This window comes from Scomber japonicus, chromosome 2, assembly GCF_027409825.1.
Source record: "Scomber japonicus isolate fScoJap1 chromosome 2, fScoJap1.pri, whole genome shotgun sequence".
Classification (NCBI taxonomy): Eukaryota; Metazoa; Chordata; class Actinopteri; order Scombriformes; family Scombridae; genus Scomber; species Scomber japonicus.
In genome coordinates this window covers 38755615-38778056 of record NC_070579.1, presented here as the reverse complement: position 1 = coordinate 38778056, position 22442 = coordinate 38755615, and the positions used below count along the sequence as shown (strand labels likewise).

Below are 22442 nucleotides of genomic sequence, written 5' to 3'. Positions count from 1 at the left end.
CTGTCCTGTCCTCTATAAACCTATCATGATGTCTCTCTCATGTGATTCCTATATCATTATGTTATCATGCAAATATTTAAGTCAAATTCCAATCAAGTAGTCAATAGAATGTATAATAACTTTGGGACAAGTGACAAAAGGATCGTAACTTCTTTTCAGTCACTGGAAGGACAAGAGAGGACAAGCTCCAAGGGTCACGAGTCCATCAGCTGGGTTGAAGAGCAGAGTATTCCCAGGAAAGCTGCACAGCCTTGAAAAACACTCACACTATGTCTTCTGTGGAGCTTTGGCAAGTGTGAGAAAATGAATGTGAGGATTGACGGACGTTTTCCAGGAAGGAAGGAAGAAAGGAAGGAAGGAAGGAAGAGATGGATGGATGGATGGATGGATGGATGGATGGATAGATAGATAGATAGATAGATAGATAGATAGATAGATAGATAGATAGATAGATAGATAGATTTCAAATGCTGAGACAAGCCCCCGCCATAGTTAAAGAGAAAAAAGAAAAGTAAAGTTGCACATTTGCACAACAATAAATAATACAATGCTACCTGTTGCCTAAGATACATAAATATAATAAGTACTCCTATAGCACATTCCCACAAATTTCTGTACAAGGTAACAGTAAGGGGATTACACCAATCAGAGCAAAGCATCAACATGACAATAATGCATACCTCACACTGTTTACATAATCTTATTTATTATTCTAATGGAGGGTTAGGGATAAATGAATATTTAAATGTTAAATTTGCATATGGGGGTTCTGTAACGTTTGCCAGATGGTAACAGTAGGTATTCTGGATAGAGGATGTGGGCAGAATTGGAAGAAGCTCTCTGTGCCAGTCTGAGGACAGACTCTTCATAGATGGAATGCAGAGAGGAGTTTTCAGTCCTCCCTATCACTTTCATTGCTGTCTGATAAAACAAAAACATAAGCTTCTGGTCAACCCCAAAGACCCTGAGTCTGTGTAGACAACATATCAACATCTGAGTCCAGTGTTACAGAAACGAGGTGGAGGTTTCTGGTACAACTTCACCTACTGCCAAGGTTCATGGAGAAGGAAAAGGTGTTGGTCTACTAATGTAAAGTCCAGTGTTACCTCATCCAGGTAAATAAACATACACACACAACCCATAAATTATTAATCAGATACATAACAGCTCACATGGTAATCTGTAGTATTATTCATGGTAATCTCTTTGCAGACGGGACTCCATTATTAGAATCTTTATTCATTAGTTTAGTTTAGCAACAGTCCACAGTTAACACAGAATATTATAAACCCACAATATTATTCAAAAATACAATATAACCAAATAGATGAAAGAAAAAAAGAGAGCATGCAAGAGAATAGCAATGTATGTCCAAAGCATACAGGAAAAAAAACAAAACGTTTTACACACAAATTTAGACAAGAAAAGAATATCATCCACCTATTAGTTCATCTACATGTATACATATACACACATCTACATACATGCATATACACACATCTACATGTATACATATACACACATCTACATACATACATATACACACATCTACATGCATACATATACACACACACACATCTACACATACATATACACACACTCCTACATGCATACATATACACACACATCTACATACATACTAGAGCTGTCAGTCGATTAAAAAAATTAATCCCATTAATCACATGGTTGTCCATAATTAACTCATGATTAATCACAAAATAATCGCATCTTTTGTATCTGTTCTAAATCAACCTTAAACTGATATTTTCAATTTTATAATCATATATCAATAAAGGGGTAGCCAAATACTTGATTTCTGCAAATGCAGCATATTTATTAGTCCCCATAAGTGCAAACTACAAACCAAAAGATGCAAAGGGAAAAATAATATATTATATATACACTCAACCCCAACAAAAATAACAGGTTGGTATATCACACACTACATACAGCGTTGTAGTACTGATTTTTAAAGTGCAGGAACGCCCAATGCATGCTGCAGAAAAAAACAATAAAACAAAAACAAACAGTGCAATACAGAATAGGACTCAAATAAGTGCAGTTAGGCATAATGTAACCTATAATAATAACAGCTATTCAGCCATAGTAAAAATCCAGCATCCATCACAGTATCCAGTATCCAGTCAGTGTCATATTGATCCATAGTTAGTACACTAATCATCCAGTCAGTATATTCATCCAGTCATTGTCATATTCATCAAGTCAGTCTAATATTCAGCCATAGTCTGCGTCATATTCATCCAGAGTCAGAAAGACAGACAAACACAAAACATAATAGTATCCAGTACTCCCTGGACGCCGCTATCATATTGCGTGCACTATCGGTGGTCAATGTGCTGACTTTGTTTTCAATGTCCCACTCCTGAGCTACTTTCATGAAGTGCCCTGCAACTGTGTTGGCCAAGTGCCTCTCCTCTGTCTTCATAACAGTCAACACATGAGACTTGAGCACCCACTTGCTGTCAAAATAATGTGCTGTGACGCCGAGGTAGCTGTGATTACCGAGTGAGGTCCAGTAGTCACCAGTGAGCGCCACAGTGCTAGTCTGAGCTACAGCCTCCGCTACTTTGGCTCTCTCACCTTCATACAAGTCGTGCATCTTTGTTGTTGTAGTAGTTCTGCAAGGCAGTGCATACGTATAGTCACCGGAGGCGATGCGAATGATGTTGCGCAGACCCTCGTCCTCCACAATACTAATCGGCCTGCAAGACGTAGACACCCATTTAGCTAGCTCTGTTGAAAGTTGGCGGGTGGTGGACACGTCTAGTGGTCTCCGTGCCACACCACCCAGAGTCGTTTGTTTTAGATTAGAGGGTGGCGGAGGGCTCTCCGCGTCAGCTGTATGCTTTGCAGCTAAGTGATACTTCAGACTGCTCGTGCTCCGGTGGAAACTAAACACAGATTTACAGTAAATGCATATCGCTTTTGTCCTGTCAATACCACCATCTGGCAGGGCTTTGAAGATAAACTTTCCATTCAAAATCGACGTCGCCTTATCCATGTCTCTCAGTGTTTTTTTTGTTGCTTTTGTTGTGTATAAACGCCGGCTGCAAGCGTGTCCTTTTTCTTGCAGGTGTGTCAGTCATAGGGCGTTAGCTTGCCGAGGTTCGCGCCTCTGTATAGTCAGGCAACGCCCATATGACCGTCTCCTACTACGGAAAGACCAAAGGCTCAAAAACAACGGCCGCGCGTTAATCGTGCGTCAATTAAATTGACGGCGATAAGGGTGCGTTGGATTAACTAGTTAATAATGCGCTAATTTTGACAGCTCTAATACATACATATACACACACATCTACACATACATATACACATCTACATACATACATATACACACACACACACATCTACATACATATACACACACACACATCTACATACATACATATACACACACGTACATGCATACATATACAATACTGTTCTCATTGTGTGGCAACACAATTTAACAGCAAGCCAAACTCCGTCCGATAAATGCACAACAGTCAGGAATCATCTTAGTAGTTCCTTTTAATAAGATGCTGTTGTAGATGCATTTACAAAACCAGAGTGAAACTGAAAACACAACAAACACAACAAAGTACATAAACAATGCAATAATGTTGCAGCTGGTACTATGACAAAGTAATAGCTTACTGCTACATAGCATATCATATCAATTTTAAATTAATCAAAAATATATGAATTTTTACTGTAAATGTCTATGAAATTATAATAATGCACTTGCACTTTAAAGTTGACAGTTTTATAACCTGTAAGCAATATCAATACTATTATGAACCAGAAAAGCACATGTTAAATTACAACATTAATCTTAAAAGGTTAACAAAAGCATCCTCATTCCTAATATTATCAAATATACTCTAAACACGATGATACATAACTCAGAAACTTACAGATGATGCTTTCACAAGCTCAAACAATAGGATGGTAGCAGATGAGACATGAGCCCCTTAGGCTGCTTGATATCTGTTTTCAGACCACATGTAAAACCACTTCCTGTTAAACTAAAATCACCACTAGGAGGTGCTACAATGCCAAAAAAGTGACTCAAAATCCTGAGGCAGGACATATACACACACATCCACATACATACATACATATACACACACATCTACATCAATCTATACAGTCACATAAACACAACACATGTACATATGCAGTATATATGTCTATTGAAAATTCATAAGGTGGATTTTAAGCAGTTTCTTAAACTGTATTTTATCTTTGATTTCAATGATTGCACAAGGTAATGAATCCCATTAGGCTCTGTGCAGAACTGTTTTTTCATTGCATTAGATTTGGGTATCAGCATTGTAAAGCTTCCTTTTACCACCTGCCTGGTAGACTAATTATGTCTGTTACTAGTGGAATGAATTAGCTCGTGTGTTTTTTTGTTGATACAGATCAGTCTGCAGTGACCTGACATTTAGAGGAACTCATCTCTGTTTCTGTCTGTCATCATGTCTCTCTACCGGTCTGGTGGATGCTGGATTGATTTTTGTTTGGAAAGCAGCAGGAATCACTGTGAGGCTCACACTAGTTTACAAATGTAACTTCAGATCATCAAAAGTCTTCGATGCTCTTTATGTCCCCAAAAAGTAGCTGACACCTATTTGCATATGATGTGAGGTCCAGGCCCATTCTTTATGGGTCAATGTGACTATTATCCTGTTTGCTGCATATTTTATTATTAATGCTTAACTCTTCATATGAAGATAGTTCTGTTGGTGGATTTAGCTGCTGCAAAGACATTATTGGTAATTGGGTGGAAATGCCTTATAAGCACAGTATCATGTTATGAAGTTCTAACATTAGAAGCCTCATCAATGGATTTAGCACATTTCTAATTCAATGTCTGTTTAATAGATATGACATAGTTCATAAGATGCTCTTTTTACAGTGCAGTGAAGTATACTGGTGGTAGTGCATGTGATGGGTGTGGAGGTTGCATGTGATGGGTGTGGAGGTTGGTTTGGTTTGTGGCAGCTGTGATCACATGGTTACAGGTCAGCACCAGCAGACACATATCAATTTATATACGCAATCACATTCATCACACAGTACATTTATACATTATTGACTATACTGTTTATGTCTGCTGTAGCTATACTGTCTAATTACTTTGTATTGTTCATACCACTTGAAAAAAACAAAAAGGTCAGAAAAAAACCCAAACTTTATTGACCTTACGTGGTTAGAGAGCATGATACGATACATATGTGTGACATATGCTGAGCATTTGGAAACAACTCTTTTATTTAAATCCATGGCTATGAGACAGTATCAGACTATTTAAAACAAGGGTGTCAAACATACGACATGTGGGCCACAACCGGTCCTCCAAGGTGTCCAGTTCAACCCACTGGATAACTTTGCAATCCACTGTGACCACAATACAATCCTCTGAAAAAAAAACAATGATAATATACCACTAATATACTGAACATTGTACAAAATGAAGTCAATCAGCAGCTTCTGTGGAAAATAATCTATAAAAGACTGAGGTGCAATATTGTTGAAATTGCTCAATTAGTTTAACTATGCTACAACATTTACTGGTAACAATAAATCCCAGTTTGATGTTTGTCACATTCTCTTTGAGGTTGGTTGTCACATGTTGGCATATACTTATATGATGTGATGTATTTAGTTCTTTCTTTCTTTTAAGATAGCAAAATGAGCAGGAACTTTGTCAGGAAGACAAACAACAGACAGACTCCTCCAGATGTGATGGTCAGAGCAGTCAGAGAGGTGAAGCTGCACAATAATGTTGTATAAGAATAAAAAAAATGCACTTAGAGGAATGATTTTTCCTGTTTATGTTCTCTTGGTGTATGAGGTGTGTTAGGTTGTTGTCTTTCAATGAAACTAAACATTTTAAATATATTTTTTAACACTGTCTACATTATTGATGTTTCCCCATTAAAATAAGACAGGGACAACCAACATCATAGTGTGAGACTACCAACCCTATGATGGAGATGATTGTCACTAGTACACAAGACATATTTGACAGCACATATCTTCTGAACACAATCAGCTGAAGGAGAGTAAGACCACTCTATTCCTACCTGACACTTTAGGCTTCTATTACAAAGTAAAAGGGAATCTGTTCAGTATTCATTTATGAGGAATTCAAAGGAAAGTAAAAAGTGTGACTACCAACCCTGTTCTCCCCTACTATGTTTTTTTTTTTTTTTGTATATTATTGTACAATGGTTTTACTGGTCTGACCCACATGAGATCAAATTGGGTTTTATGTGGCGCTTGAACTAAAACAAACTTGACACCCCTGATTTAACACATGCTACTGTATGAGTTCAGCACTCAGTTAAGACATTACTGTGATTTTAAACAATAAACAAAATATTAAACAATGAATAAATATGAACACATATTATTTTGAAGTATTTTTAAAGTTATGATTACAACAATGACAGAGATAATAGAACAGGTTTACATGAGTCTGCTATGATATGATAATGATCTGACATAGAGGTGGAGGTGCACTGCAACAGATGGAGTCTTCAGTGCACTTCCTATCAACTGACGATAGAGGTCAGTAGAAAAATATCGATTAATCTGGTATGAACCTTTTATTACTGCTCTTTCACCAAGTGGCCAAATTGTGGCTTTTATTTTGAAAGGTATTTCGTCGGGTTTTTTCCTGTAAATTTAACGAGCCGGATTGATGTGTTTCCATATGACCGGGCTTCCATTCACAGCGGGGTTCATACATGCTGAGGTCTCTCTGTGGAGCAAGTAACGTTACTGGACCTTGACAGAGAGACAAAGGAGAGAGAGAGAGAGAGAGGGAGAGAGAGAGAGAGAGAGAGAGAGAGAGAGAGGCCAAATGAAAGAGTGTTATCAGTGGCAGAAGGAGGGGGGAGCGCACACACAGGGGAGGGTTTTTTAAAATATTTCTCTTTTTATGGTTATCGGATTATAAACACTTGAGGACTTTATAAACATGCACCTACTGGGAATATCTCTTCTACTGGCATATCTGCTCTACACCAACCTGGCCAGCGACTTCAGCCACAGCGATTATGAATACTACGAGCAGGAGCAGATGGACGAGCCGGTAAGTTTGAGTTAAAAAAAAGAGAAAAGAAAAAGATCAGAACTTGTTGGAGGTGAAGCTGTCTGTCTGTCTGTGTGTGTGTGTGTGTGTGTGTGTGTGTGTGTGTGTGTGTGTGTGTCTGCATGCACACTGCAGCGGTCTGTATGGGCTGTAAGGTTTCACCTGGTTCAGTCAGGTGAAGCATCAGGACTCACTATTATATAATGTAGGATCAAGGAGCATCCAGGAGACTAGAAACTGTCCCACTGTTGCACATTATGGTACCTTCAAGTGAGAAGTTAAGGTTGGGGTGAAATGAGGACTGCAGATCCTTTAATCCTACATTACAGAAACAAGGAAAAGCTTGTTTGATTTCACTCCAGTTTCACCATGTTACTTTTTTTTTAAATCTGAAATGAAAGAATAAGTAATGAAGTGAATCTGAGGGCAACCCATGTATACTAACCCACCTGCTGAGACTCACATACATCTTAATTATAAATTAGAAAAATGTTACCATCTATATTAGGTCCATGTAAAAAAAAAAAAAAAAAAGATAAAGTTTTTGAGTAAAGTTTGAAAATCCTCAACATTACACACTGCATTAAAAGTCTAATAAAATATGCCACTGAGTTGCATCATGAAAATTGTGGGGTCCTGCTATTTTGGAGCTTGACCCTTACATTGAAACTAACATTCTCTTTCAATTTATCTATTGTGAGCCCCCAACTGTTCCAGAAATGGAATATTAAAAGCTGCATTACACCTTCAACTTGATTTAATCTAGGAAACAGAAATTAGACACAAACCTTCCAAACATTTAACGCATCCATAGGATGACACAGGGATTATGTTTCTTATCTTATTTTGAAATTTGAATCAGAAAATGTATCCTCAGGAAATGTGTCTTTATTCCCTTGACATGTATATATATCCTGGACAAATATACCAATATAACCAGAAATACCCAGAAACCCATATATAGCCCTACCTTTAAAATGTGTGTGTACACAGATACTGCAGACAAATAGCACCTCTAACTTTTGGAAATGTACAGTATCCAAATGCCACTAAACTGGTCAAACATGGCTAAACCTCCTCCCTAAATAAAGACCATATCCCCATTTGCCCAACAAAAGAAAACCACCCCCGGGTGCTTTCACTTTCTCCCTCTCCCTCTCTCTCTCTCTTTAGATTTTACCGATTATCTCAATTTGCTCTCCAACCTTTATTCCCTTGATGTGTGTGTGGCTTTGGACAAGTGAAAACAAAAAAGCCAAAGCCACATCTCTCTGAGTGTATTTTTCTAACTGATTGTAATCATCTGTTCTGGTGCGCAGGATATCATTAAAGTCTTACCTCCAGCTTTTACTGCTGAGCTCTGGATCTGAGAGGTCAAGGACGGAGAGAGACATACACAAACACTGATTTCTTACATCGCATATTGTTTTACATACAGAAGGTAACACTGATATTTACTGGCTTTTGTTTAATGGTTGTTATTCATCTGTCAGGCTCTGTAATAACAGTTGGATGGATACACAATTGAAACCTACCTTTCTTTAATGTCATGCCAGCAGAGCAGATTTGAATTGAGCTGAATTCATAGAAAAAAAGTGGATGAGAGAGAGAGAGGAAGGAAAACTGTGTGTGAGAGAGAAGAGAACATTTTTCCAAGGGGGGGAGGATTAGGAGGGAGAGTTTTCAAATTAGCCAGAGAAAAGAACCAATGAAGGCAGGTGTCACAGGGTCACGTTTGTGTGTGTGTGTGTGTGGCTACCAGAGAGGCATTGCAATGTGAGGTGGGTGGGGGGGGGGGGGGGGGGGATAAGTCCTAAGCAGTAACATGCAGCCATTTGATCATATTAATTGGGATGATGGGTTTTTCTCCCGCTCCTGTCTTCTTACCTTTAAAGTTATCCTGAGGAATTTCAATAAAAGTTGATACCGACTCATCTCTGCTGTCAGCTGAAAACTTGAAGCATAAGGATAAAAAAAAGTAGTCTTTTAGATTGGTGCCTGGGAGATAATGCTGTAGGAATGAGGTATTCAAACAACCATTTAATCTGCTCTTCACACTTGATTTGCTTGTTTCATGCTTCAAATGAGTGCTTCAGTCTGTTTTGTTCAGCTTCAGTTAAGTCCTTTCATTTAGCCTTCCTCTTTTGATTGCACAACACAGCGATATAGCAGTATAATGCTGGCATAGTCAATTTTATTACAGCCTGAATTTCTTTTTAATAAGCTGTTTAATTTACCCCATTAATGTCTTTGTTTGTTTTACTTTCAAGCAGAACTCCATCAATTTTACACAGACTGTTGTTCGGGCGTACTACTGCTTATGGTTATATAACGCCTTCTGTGGCTCCAGTGGGAGCTGTGTGAAATCTGATAAATTGTCTCAAATTATATTCTGAGTTAAGAGTTATAATGAAGTGAGTTTACCAGACCTCTGTTGCTTGCTGCTTATCTCTGCCTGAAGCTACTGTGGTAGCTCCAGGTTACATTAGCCAGTAGTAGCGTAACACACCTGAAATCTGACTGAATTGTCAGTTTCATGGGCCGAATAAAGAAAGTTTGACTCAGACTCTATCACAGAGTAAATATATGGTGACCACAACCAAAACTGAAAGACCATAAATGCTGCACTACAAGTTGTCTTCATCACCTTTCACATTACTCTCAGACATTTGATTCAGTGTTGATATAAAAACAGTATTAATTACGCTGAATTAATCATTAGGCAATGGTGATTAGCACTTTATCCTTATAACAATAAGGACCTGGTTTCCAGCCGACATATCCTTGTGGGCCCCATAAGGGTTACATTCGGGCTGCAATATGGGTCCCATGTGGGTTTGTCTGCAGTTTCCATGGTGGCCTCACCTGTGTGAGGGGCTTCAAGTGGCCATATGGGCTTCAAGTGGGTTGTGACTGGGTTTCAGGTTGGGCCCAACTAGGTCAGTTACACATGTGGGGCCCATGTTTCTGAAACAATATGGGGCCCATACAATTTTCCCTGTTTTTGCCCATGCCCACTTAGCCCACTTACATCAGTTATTGGGCTCATTCAGTCAGCCCACATGGGCTTCACATGTGGGGCCCATATTACTGAAACCATGTGGGACCCATAAAATTCAAGCCCATGCCCACTCAGTACCCATGTAGCCTGCTTTTAAGCCATGTGGGGCCCACATGGACCTGCTGGCTGGGTTAGGGGTCTATTTTGGTCCCTGTCCTGATCCTGGTCCCTTATTATGTGTAGAGTTGTCCCCCTGTGGCTATATGGCTCTGGATCTCAAGTTTAATTGGTTAATTGGCAACTTAATATTGCTTGTAGCAGTAGATGTCTATCTCTGTCTCAGCCCTGTGGTAAACTGGCAGGTCTACGCCACTTTTTGTCCCATGTGAGCTGGGAAAGGCTTTGTTCCCCAATCAGAGTGGTCAACTGGTCTTCACTCGGTTGGTCAGACCAATAAGTCCGAGACTCTGGTCCAGTGTAAGATATCTCCACAACAACTGACAAGATTTGGAAGTTTGATTCATGATCCCAAGAGGAAAATTCCTAACAATTGCCTAATGTTTCCATTGGGGCAGGAACTTTTCATCAACCCTTTACTGTAAGCGTTGAATGCTTCATTAACTTTTCTTTCAAATCATCCTCAGGGAAAAATATGTCAGCTCTGTTTCAGAAATTAATAGCATTCCAAAACGTTTGTATTCTGAAGTGTAATGAGTATTAAAGCCTCTAGGGTCTGCTACAAACAGAGTCTTGTTGTGTATTTATCGCAAAACAAATCGATGCTAACTTGGGTGTCTGTGTGCATTCCTTAATCCTGAATAAATCACTTTACCTTTACTAGGTGTGAGTTCTAGTCTTCAAGAACTCATGTTGGTCAAGTTCTGGCAAGGACTGACAACATGCACACTGAATCATCTACAAAGCTGTAAATGGTTCCGTCTGGATCCTCCTGACTCATTTGACTTACTACATTTGGCTTGTTTCTGAGGAAAAATCCCCAGTCAGCCCCTCCAATGAACCCTGTTATGTGCCATTTGTTTTCACAACTTTCCTAGTGGTTCCTCTCTGTTTTTTACCTCTCCCCCATGTTTTCATTGGCTTTCCACATCTAGTTTTCTTTTCGACCTATGGGGTTTGCTCCAGGACATATTTGCTTTGGGGTTTTCTAAGGGTAAGCCCTATCCACCTTCTGGTCCTGGACCAAACAGTATTTCGAAACAACAGCATTAGTGAGTAATAATAGCTCTGCCTGAAATACCACATGAAAGTCCTTTTACAGCACATGGCCATCAATGAGTGCCAAAACATTTAGACGAACACAATAAAGTACTTAAATGTTAATTTGGTCATGTTAGTTGTTTTTGGTAATGTACTGGCCATTTTTTGTGAATTATTTCCAATGTGATAAATGTCAGGGATCAGAAATTAAAAGGATGTTTGAAAAGTTAAGTTGTCTGTGCATTTTTTGTTGAGACTGTGATACTGATGATGTAAATTTGAGCTCAAGTTTGACTTTTGTTTAATTCAGGAAGTTATTTTTAAAGTCTTCTTCCACTCTTTTTCATACTGCTGCGCTGTCGTCCTTTGCATGATTTGCCGTTGCATTGACCGCATAGTTGGCAATGTGGACAAATCTACAGCTATATAAACAATACTGACATTTATATATGCCACTTGTGTTGTTGGTTTTGTGGTACTTGCTCATCACATGTCCAAAATTGGTAACTCCTTTGTTTTCATGCCTTTGTTATGTCCAATCATCAACACAGAACTGCACATACCGCAGACTGTTGGGTTTCCAATTTCTAGAATACATGCTGGGCCCTCACACATGCTACAATTATGTAATTTGCAGAGGTTTATTGTGGCAGGGTGCAGAAACAATACAAATTCTAGTTATATACAACTTATTTGTATTGGCTAATGTGTGTATTTTTTTCTTTTAGGAAATGTAACACTGTCAGGATTATGTTTCTAAGCAACATAATAACTATACATTTACATTGAATTCATCTGCAAAATGGTCAGCAAAGATGTTTAGGCAAATTAGGGAAAGACTGTGCTTGGTTAAACATTCAAAAACTCTATTGAAGCTTATGGTAGAACACAAACCAAGACCTTTGGTGTCACACTTTGTACGTTCACCCCAACCTCCAACCTATACACCTTGTTGCCTGTTAATAAAAGGTCACACTACAACCTGCATTGGGATCAAATGTTGCCAGTCAACATAAAGTCTAAGAGGAACATCAATAAATGCTGATCGATTATGTACTGTATGTTTGCTGAATAGATGTGGACGTGGTTGGTGATTTTGTGGTGTTAAACCTGCTTTAGTTGATTCTTTTTGTCTAAATGTTTCACTTTCTTCACCAGCTTTAATTTTCTACACTGTGGTGCTATATAGGTAGTGTACAGTGGGTTCATCAGACAGCTTTCTACTGAAAACAGCTGCATGATGCTGGGAATGAAGTTGCGTAAAGAGACTGAAGGAAACAGTACAGTTGCAAGCAATAAAAAGCACAACAATGAGCTTAGAGATGCTCTGTAGATGACTGATAGTTCCCGGTGTTCATCAGCACAGGCAACCACTCTCACATTACATGTAGTCATTTTATCCACTGTTTATTTAAAATATTGATTAATGCAGCTTGTACTTTCTACTTGGTGCAAGTGCTGGTATATTTTCAGTTTTTTGGGCTATATTTCAGACATAAATGAACTCTTCTCTTTGGTGTAGCTGGCTTGAACTTCAAACTTTCCGACTTCATTTGGAAGGTATCTCATACTGCTGATTGGCATTCATTGTACTGTAGTAATACTACTATGACAAAATGCATTCAGACAGAGGACCATTCTAATGTCTTTTCATGTTTCAGGCCACATACCACAAAGTACTTGGTATTACTGCCAAAGCATATCATATTTATTTAGATCAGTAGATGTGTTTTTGTTTCTGCAGTCTATGCTGTCATTGGTTTCAAGTCATTTCATGTTTCTATGAAAACTCGCAGAGTTTCGAGTAAGCTGGTTTTCATATTGTAGTTAAGCGAATGGAAAGGAAGGTAGAAAAAATGAATTCAGTCATTAATCTGAAACACTATAGCAACGTTTGAAAAGTAGGGCATTTTCACACCTGTCGTTCGTTTGCTTTGGTCTGACTCAGCGGATGAGTTGCTGCTTTGTTGCATTTAACCTTTGGTTCGGTTTGGTTTCACAAAGAAAATTTCAAACAAACCAAAATGTATCAGCAAATGCCAAATCTCATGGGGAGAAAGGAGAGTGGTTTTCTTCCTCTATAACTATCCCAAATGGACCATTGGCAGAACTCATAAATGTTGTCATCGTTTGGGACATATAGTCAAGCCAAAATATGTTGGCAGAATGGCACAGTTGAATGCACTTCAAGGCAACGTCTCAAGAACAATGTGTTGGGTTTCCCATTAATCTATTAAACTGTGGCTACAGTTTTACGTCAGCATCTCCAGGCACATGTGTGATACCATGCAGGCACCACATATGCACGCACACCAGCATACAGTGTAACTGAAACACTTGTTCACTGCCCCTCACACCACAGTCACACTGTCATGATGTCGGAAAAACTTTATGCGTGATGATAAATGGTATGGTAAATGGACTGTACTTATAGCGCTTTCCTGGTCTATCGGACACTCAAAACTCTTTTACACTGCATGTCACATTCATCCATTCACACACATTCATACACTGATGACAGGAGCTAACCCTAACCTGCTCATCAGGAGGGAGACTAACCATTAAGACACATTCATACACCGTTCATTGGGAGCAATTTGGGGTTAAGTGTCTTGCCCATGTCGACATGTGATTGATGGACGAGCGTTCTGTGTCCTGAGAAGATATTGATGACATACCATAACATAATGCACAGGGCATCTGGCTACTGGAGCTGATTTAATCTAGAAAATGTGCTATGTTTCCTGCAGTTTGGACAGAGGTTGGATCACGTACATACCACAAATGAACCGTACCAGAGTTTGTTCGCAACCAGACCGAGACCACCTCTTCTACCATGTGTGTTGGTCTGCACTTTAGAGCAATTGCAATTGCTGTGTTCACAGCTGCCCAAATGAACCACATCAAGGAGGTGAACACTCCATGGTTTGATTTAACCAAACTAAACAAGGCAGGTATGTCAATGTTAATGAACAGTAAATGGGAAACAACTTACTACCATAAATGAAACTATGACTAATGCTGTAATCAGTAGTTGCTAGAAATTTAAAGCAAAAACATCTTGATACTCTTGTTGCTACACTCAGGGTCTGATTTATTAAAAGTCTGCGTGTCTAAAAACGTGTGCAAACTTGACATCACCCACAAAAATATGCAAACTGATGTACTAACGCAGCACACTGAAGTTTGAGTCTTTCAACTGTGCAAGACAGTATGCGCTGTCCATTTAGTATGTTTGCTGTAATGAATATGTAATATGAGGCGTTATTACCCCAGTGTGGAAAATACAGGGAGGAGAAAATGCAAATATGTTATATAGCACCCATATTGTGATTTACAATCATGAAGGTAATTTTTCTGATGGTAACTGTGTCTATAAATAATACTTTTGAAGGGAAGGTATTAACCTGTTGTTACTGTAGAGAGGAGGAGAAGGAGGCACAATGACAATGATGTGTTAATATTTTTAGAGTGGAATATTTTTTGGTTTTACTAACAGCATTGACTTTGTCACTAATACTCTCCCATATGTGTTTTTTTCTGGTAATATTTGTTTTTGTTATAACTCAATATTTTTGTTAATCTCTTCTACTAGAACCTGATCACATTTAACCCGCAATCTATTGCAGTGCACACGCAATTTAGTAGCCTTTATTTGGGATCTTAGTAAATCAGGTCCTTACTGTACAGACTCATATTCATGACGAGTTCTCAATGTTCCTTCAGAGAGTGTAGAAACAGTGTATGATTTATATTTCAAGGATGACTTCTCAGTTTTGCTTTGCCCCAGCAGGAAGCCTTGATAAAATCTGGCCAAGCTGACATGATAAACCCCCCTCCAAGTCAAATATTACTGTTATGAAATTCAATGATGTTTTAAAGGGATGATAGTTTCTAGCCATGCACTGCAGCTCGCCAGAAAGTTACAACCTTCATGTAATCTGTAGATGACCCATGAACTCTGAAGTAGACGGATGGATGTGGTGAAATACCCGAGGCAATGCCAGCATCTCTCTCTCTCTCTCTCTCTCTGTCTCTCCAATTGTGTCTCAATGTCCCTCTCTCTCTCTCTCTCCCTCTCCCTCTCCGTGAGCTTAAGTTGCTCCATCACTCTCCATCATGACTAAGATGACCAAGAATAGAAAATTATCAATGATCTTTCTTGATTTAGCCTTTATCCTGACTCAGTCACCACATAGTCTCGCTTTCATCTCTCAGTTTCTATTTATTCTCCCCCTGCCCCAACTGCGCCCACCCCCCCCCCCCACTCGCCCACTCCTCACTCCCTCTCTTTCTGTCTGTATCTCTCGCCCATATTTCACAACCCCCTGGAGTCTGCAGAAGAATGTGGTGTGTAATTAGCAAGCATTTCAGAGGAATTTTCCTGTGATTTCTGTGTTCAGCTCAGTCTCACTGCTCTGCCTCAGTGTCGAGATGCATGTCCATCTGCTCTAAATACCGACTGTTCACAATAAATATCACACCAGAAATACGACATGATCCTGCAGGAACAAGAGTGGGCAGAGAACGCTTCTGTCGAGCATCTGTTTGGTCTTCTTGTTGCATTTATGATTCAATATGTACAATAAGTACTGTAGGTAGCGATTCAAAAAGTTTTAAAAACAGACATGGATATGAAAGGTAATCAGGGCTCCAGACTTCCGAAGTGAATGTAAACCATCCCCAAACCATAATGTTGGCTCTTTATGTTGTTATTATCATGAGTGGAGATGCTGCTTTCAGTAGTAAATGTTTCCATGTTGGACTGTGCCTTTGCAATATAGTTTCATATGCCGCGGCCCCCGTTCTGCTCCTGATAACAGTCTGGAAAGATTGTAGCATGCTGAGTGCACCAATTTCTCCAGTGACCTCTCTTATAGTATAATTGTAGAAATAGTTGTTATTAGTGTCTGTATTGTTCTTAGTATTCCATCAATGTTAGTTTGCTTAGTTGTGGGTCAATAATTCATGCCTGATGATGAACATTTTTCACATTATAGAGAACATAATTGATATTTTCCTCATTTATGATGTTTTATTTCACTAGTTGTAACCCATCCGCTAATAATCACAATGTTAACTTTTACTGAGTAGCCAGTCAGTGATAGAAACTATAATAACAGCATGAGAAGGCAAGCTCCATTGTAGTCAAGGCTCAGTTCAGTTTGTCATTTGCTAAATGATAGTTTATCTCCATCATCCTGGATCATGTGTAAAATGAGGCTTCTTTGATGTATGGTTCATGCATGAAGGTGATTAATCACTAATTCACTTTATTAAAGATATGCTATTCCTGCCATCACCACCAAAGTGTGGTGGCGCTATATCACAAACTCAAAGATCAGAAAGAAAAAAAACTATCTCACTCTATCTACACATTACTCCAAACCACCATTTACTCATTTCTCTGTTTTTTTAGTCATGTCAAAAAGAAAAGAAGTAAGCTTACTTAATTAAGATTCACTTCCTACCTATCATGTGCCTCTGTGTTTTTAGTTTCGGTTCTGCCAGGTACAGCTCTCCCCTCTTCCTCCACTGATCACCGCAGCTGTGCCCTGTTTGCCATCAGCCTCAGCATGATGAGTTTAAAATAGATAAACAAAAAATATGTGGTGGGGCTGTGGCTCAGGAGGTAGAGCGGGTCATCCAGTAATTGGAAGATTGGTGGTTTGATGGCTCCTCCAGTGTACATGGTGATCTGTCCTTAACCCCATTTGCTCCCTATGGCTGTACCAACAGTGTGTGAATGTGCGGTTTGAGTGGTCGAAAGAGTAGAAAAGCTCTACATAAGTACAGCCCATTTAACAATTATATTGTATTATATATAAAATCCCTTTCATCCTGGAAGCACAGGAACAATGATTTTATTTATAGAAAACACCTTTCAAAAACAAAGGTGCTTTTTTTAGTACAACAAATACAAAGTTAAGACAAAGCCATACGATAAAAGTGAGTCTTAAGAAGAGATCTAAAAGATAATACTGAGTGTGCCTGAGTTCTCCAGAAAGGGAGTTCCACAGCTGAGGGGTCCCAACAGAATAGGACTGGTTCCATGTAGTGATAAGTGGAGATTTTGGGTTGTGCTGGAGGATCTGAATCAGTGATCAGGCTCATAAGGAGCTGCCAGATCACAGACCAGTCACTACTTTAAAAACATGCAGTAAAATCACTTCTAAAACTCACCAGTGAAGGGCAGCAAGCGTTGTGTAATGTGTTCCCCTCTCTTAGTATGTGTTAAAGACATGGCAGCAGACTTATATCTAGTGCAGTCTGTTTTTTAAGTCGAATAAAATGTATTGCAAAGTCTGGAGGTTAAAGCATGGATGACTTTTTCTAAGTCTGCAGAGGAAAAGAATGACCTGACTTGTTTATCCCAAACACATTTTCTATCATTTCAGAGATGATGGTACGCTATTAGTATCGAGCCTCGTTGGTAACGGTTAAATAATATAAACCTAAGAAAATCTGATACTTTGTGTTTGATCCGGACAATTCCGTCTGTAGATGAAACTTCCCAAAAAATTGTTTTCATGATTTTTGGTATCCAGGTATTCACGTGGTCTTCTTTCAAATTCTTTCAACTACAAAACTATGAAACTCACAAGTATCAACATCAAAAGTCGCTATGCTAGTGCCCCCTAGAGACTGAAATCCTCATTTACATGCCAGAAAACGTTTTTTTTTCATGTTTTCCAATGTTGAGACCATGTGGATCTCTATCCTCCCAACCCCACTGCTTACCAGACGATGGTGCTAATGTAGCAATTTAATCACCTATGTAGCAACCACCAAACAAGACACTTAACTATTTTTCCTTTTTTTTTTTTGTATTTCAATACAATTTCAATGAATGCTGAAGTGTCTCTGCAGTCGGTGTTTATTGGCCATAAACAATGGAGACTTTCCCAACTGAGTGCATACTTATGCTGTAACTAGGGAGGTCCCAATCTAGTTTTTTTGGCCCTGAACCCGATCCAAGTCCTTTAATATTGACAATGCGCCAATACAAAGTCCGATGTGATACATATATTTATACAGCAGTGGAACATATACGTTGAACTAACTGAGTAACTGAGATTATTGATATGATATTAATGAACGTGTAACATGGAAATGTGAGCCCTGAAATGAATGTGACGTGATCCACTAGAGAGAAGACGTATCACTCTGTTGGATATTGTTGGAGCTCCAGAAACAAATCATTTTAATTTGAAGAAAATGATGGTCAGCTCTGGCTAAAATTGAGAAGCTGCCCAGCTGATTGTGTTGTACACTGCAGTGTGTTGATAAGAAACAGAAGAGATTTGATAACAGATTGGCCAGTGTTGGAATTTCGTGATTTAGTGCATATTTTCCCAATCCAGGTGTCAGCACTCTGAGTCATTCACTACAGTGCGTCCAAATCATTGTTCATAGTCACACACTCTAATTTTCACTCATGTATAGAAATGAAATGATTGAAAAGCTGCTTTGCAACTGCAGGCTGAGGTGGATAAAACACAGCAGAATAAATCGAGAATCGGGTTTACTGTAGCTGATACAGATCGTAAAAATGTATCTGAATCTGCCTTGATACAGATTTACTGGATTACTGGATCAATTCAATTTCCATTTTGTGAATTTCAAATAAAAGAATCAGTCATTTATTTCCTCATTGAAGTTTTCTTAAAAATATAGTTAAAATCTCGTCTCGTCTTGATCTCGTGAACCCAATATCGTGTCTCGTCTCGTGAGCTGAGTGTATCGCCACACCCCTATAATAAATGTATAGCAATCTGTAGGTAATATAATGCTCTGTAATTGAGTTTCCGTCCTTCTTTCAGTTTGTGAATTTGGGCAACAAAACTCAAAGAGTTTAACGACAGTGATGCTCAAACTTCATCTTTAAATCTCTAAAATGTCTATATATAATTTTTTCTACATTCAGCTCCTGAACTTATATCAAGATCTTTCATTATGGCATCAGAGCGCATCTGACTGCATGTCTCTGATTTTCAAAATAAAAACAAACAAAAACACCAGACAAACAAACAATCCAAATCACACATAGCAGCATCATAAATGTTATTACAGTTCAATTCCTGACACATGCAGACAGGTCCAGTTAAATTCACAAATATAAATAAATTAATAATATATTACAACATTCTCTTGTATCCCGTGTCCATAAAAAATAAAAATCATACATATAAATTCTCAACTCAACTCAACTCAACTTTATTTATAAAGCACTTTAAAACAACCACAGCTGAAACAAAGTGCTGTACATAAATACATAAAAACAACACAGGAAACGTAAAACAATTAACAGGAAATAAATACTAAGATAATTGTTTATTGTTTTTAAAACAAATTAAAAACAATAAAACAATCATTAAAACAAACAAACCATAAAAACATAAAACACTAAAACAGGAGCAGAGTCTCATGCTGGGTTGAAAGCCAAGGAATAAAAATGGGTTTTAAGACGAGTTTTAAAAACAGACAGTGAGGAGGCTTGTCTAATATTTAAAGGAAGCTCGTTCCATAATTTAGGAGCAGCAACAGAAAATGCCCTATCCTATAAATAAACAACATACTGCATGTACCTTTGTATTCCCCATAGTCCCAGGTGGGGAGTTCCTGTCCTCTGAAAAGAAGCCAATGCGGAAGTAACTTAAAGCTGCATTCTATCAAAAGGCCACCAGGGGGCGACCGTTTTGTGTTCAAAAAGACGTCCGGCTCTATACAAGTCAATGGAGAATTCACCAACTTCTCACTTGATTTCTGACCTCAGTAAACGTTTTCAAAATGTGTTTATGGTCTCAATCACTAGTTTAAAGCCTTCTTCAATGCAGTATGATGTTCATTGGGGAAATTTTGGCCTCCCTGATTTTATATTTGACGATAAAGCAGGCTACGTGGCTACGTTGTGATTGACAGGTTGATTGACCAATGTCCTCGAGATCCAGCCCTCGCAACCAATCGCAGCCTCCCCGCTCCGCCGTTGGTTCCGGCCATACGTCCGCCCATGGCTCTGCCTCATGCCCATATAAGTAGAATCCGTGTTCTTTTTTTCCCAGAATGCACCTGAAATTTTCAAGATGGCCCTGCCTAGATTCGATATTATTGGCTTCCGAGCAGCAGTCCACAAACCAATGGGTGACGTCACGGATGTTATGTCCATTTCTTCTATACAGTCTATGCATAGTCCGCATCGTACTCCCAACTCTACCTGGCTATCTCTACTTATTTCAAATGAGTTTTTGGTTCTGATTTCGGGGATATCTGTACCTCCAACCAAAAAAGATGCCTGACAGTCAAAACCAGTTCTGTTGTACAGGCTGTGGCTAATTTAGCTCATTAGTTATTGTCATTAAGTTCATGTCTTAAATGACACATATCCATTATAAATATTTACCCCACTATTTCAAAGATGAATGTTTGGATTGAAGGAGCAGATGTCTTCATTTTATTGAAGGAGGAACAGTTATACAGTTGTATAATTAAAAAGGTAACAACATCTAATACCTGAAATGATATATATAACACCAAAAGATCTGAGTGTTTTGCAGTTAAGTTGTTTTCAGTTCTGTGATATTTGGAACATTTAAACCTGGCAACTTTGCAGAGATCTTACCGTTAACATTATGTGGAGTTAAAGTGCCAAGATTGTAAAAAATATTGGTGTGGACAATCCAGTAATACAGATGTCCCTACTGATTTGATTAAAAAAAAAAGTCCAAATGGGCTTACAAGACACCAAAACAAAAAAACAAACAAAAAAGGAACAAATAATAACAAATGAAAACCAGATAACAGACATTAGAGCAATTAAACATATAGACCATACTGACGCTTTTTCCAGACTTCAGATACATATTTAGCAAACTTAAAGATTTTAGAGTTAAACAGCCAGTCCAGATATTTCAGTAAATATTGGAGTTCTCAGTTCATCATATAAGGGACAGAGTTCACATAATACATATAACCTTTCATCTTCAAGAATGTTTTTAAATCTGCTGACTTCGAGATTCAAGGGAAGGATTCCTGTTCTCAGCTGAGCCACTAAGGACCTTTGATTTATTAAGTTTGCTTTAACATAAGGTTGAGGGTCATAATTGTGCTTAATTTGGATATATGTTCTATCTATCTATATCTTCATATCCTACTGATGGCCATACTGCCTCACTCCATCTTTGCTGCTGCAATATTGTAATTTCGCTCATCGTGGGACTAATAAAGGGATATCTTATCTTATTTTATCTTATCTGTTTGCGTTTGAAAAGTTTTCTTCAGTCGCAAAATTTTTGTTTTGTTCATAGAAATCTTCCATGGACCTTTAAAAAATATATTTTCAAGTTTATTTTATTTATATAGCCCTTCCTTATACATACAATTCAAAGAAACCAGCTAACAAATAAAACAGATTAAACACAGTTAAAAGCCAGAGAATAAAATCAAGTCTTTAAATGCATCGTAAAGTATCAACATACCGTCAGATTTTTCCATGTATGCAGTGAATTTGTTGGCTGCAAACTAAAACATGTTAACAGCCTTTAGTCCTCTGGCTCTCTCTCTCTGGCTCTCTCTCTCTCTCTTTCTCTCTCTCTTGTTTGACCAGTATTCTCTCACAGCTTTTTGACTCTTGCCGCTCTTTGAAATCAGAGCATGTGAGAGTTCATTCAGGCTGTTTTGACATGTGAAGGTTAACCACTTGGTGTTGGACCCACTGAGGTCTGACCTGTGGACCTCACCACTTGACACGCTGTGTTTTTGGGGGCCGTGCGGGTCTGAATGGGAGGTGGGGGAGCAGTGAGAGGGAGTGAATGGAGGGTGAAGGAGGGTCAGTGAAGATAGAATGCATAATGGAGTGAGACTGGCAGAGCTGAGAGGCCAAGAACCTGACAAGTCAGCAGTTTATTTAACTAAAAACATGATGCACTATCCCGCACTGAGGATCCTTCATAATGGCACCTGATATTTATTTAGTTTTATTCTCAGTCATTTGATGATCATTTGCATTAGTTTGAGTCTGTCTATCTATCTATCTATCTATCTATCTATCTATCTATCTATCCATCTATCCATCCATCCATCCATCCATCTAGCTTAGTGTAGTTTAAATAACGTCAC

At 38.6% G+C, this 22442-nt stretch overlaps 1 protein-coding gene across 1 annotated transcript in view; it reads left to right on the top strand.

The window, feature by feature from the left end:
* The first annotated feature begins 6845 nt into the window (after positions 1 to 6845).
* The window catches only part of vegfc (vascular endothelial growth factor c), a 73953-nt gene continuing 58356 nt past the window's right edge, over positions 6846 to 22442 (top strand). Inside the window, exon 1 of the mRNA XM_053337287.1 lies at positions 6846 to 7108. Within this exon, the coding sequence (XP_053193262.1) occupies positions 6995 to 7108 (114 nt within the window). The 5' untranslated portion in view covers positions 6846 to 6994. The remainder of the gene's footprint in view (positions 7109 to 22442) is intronic.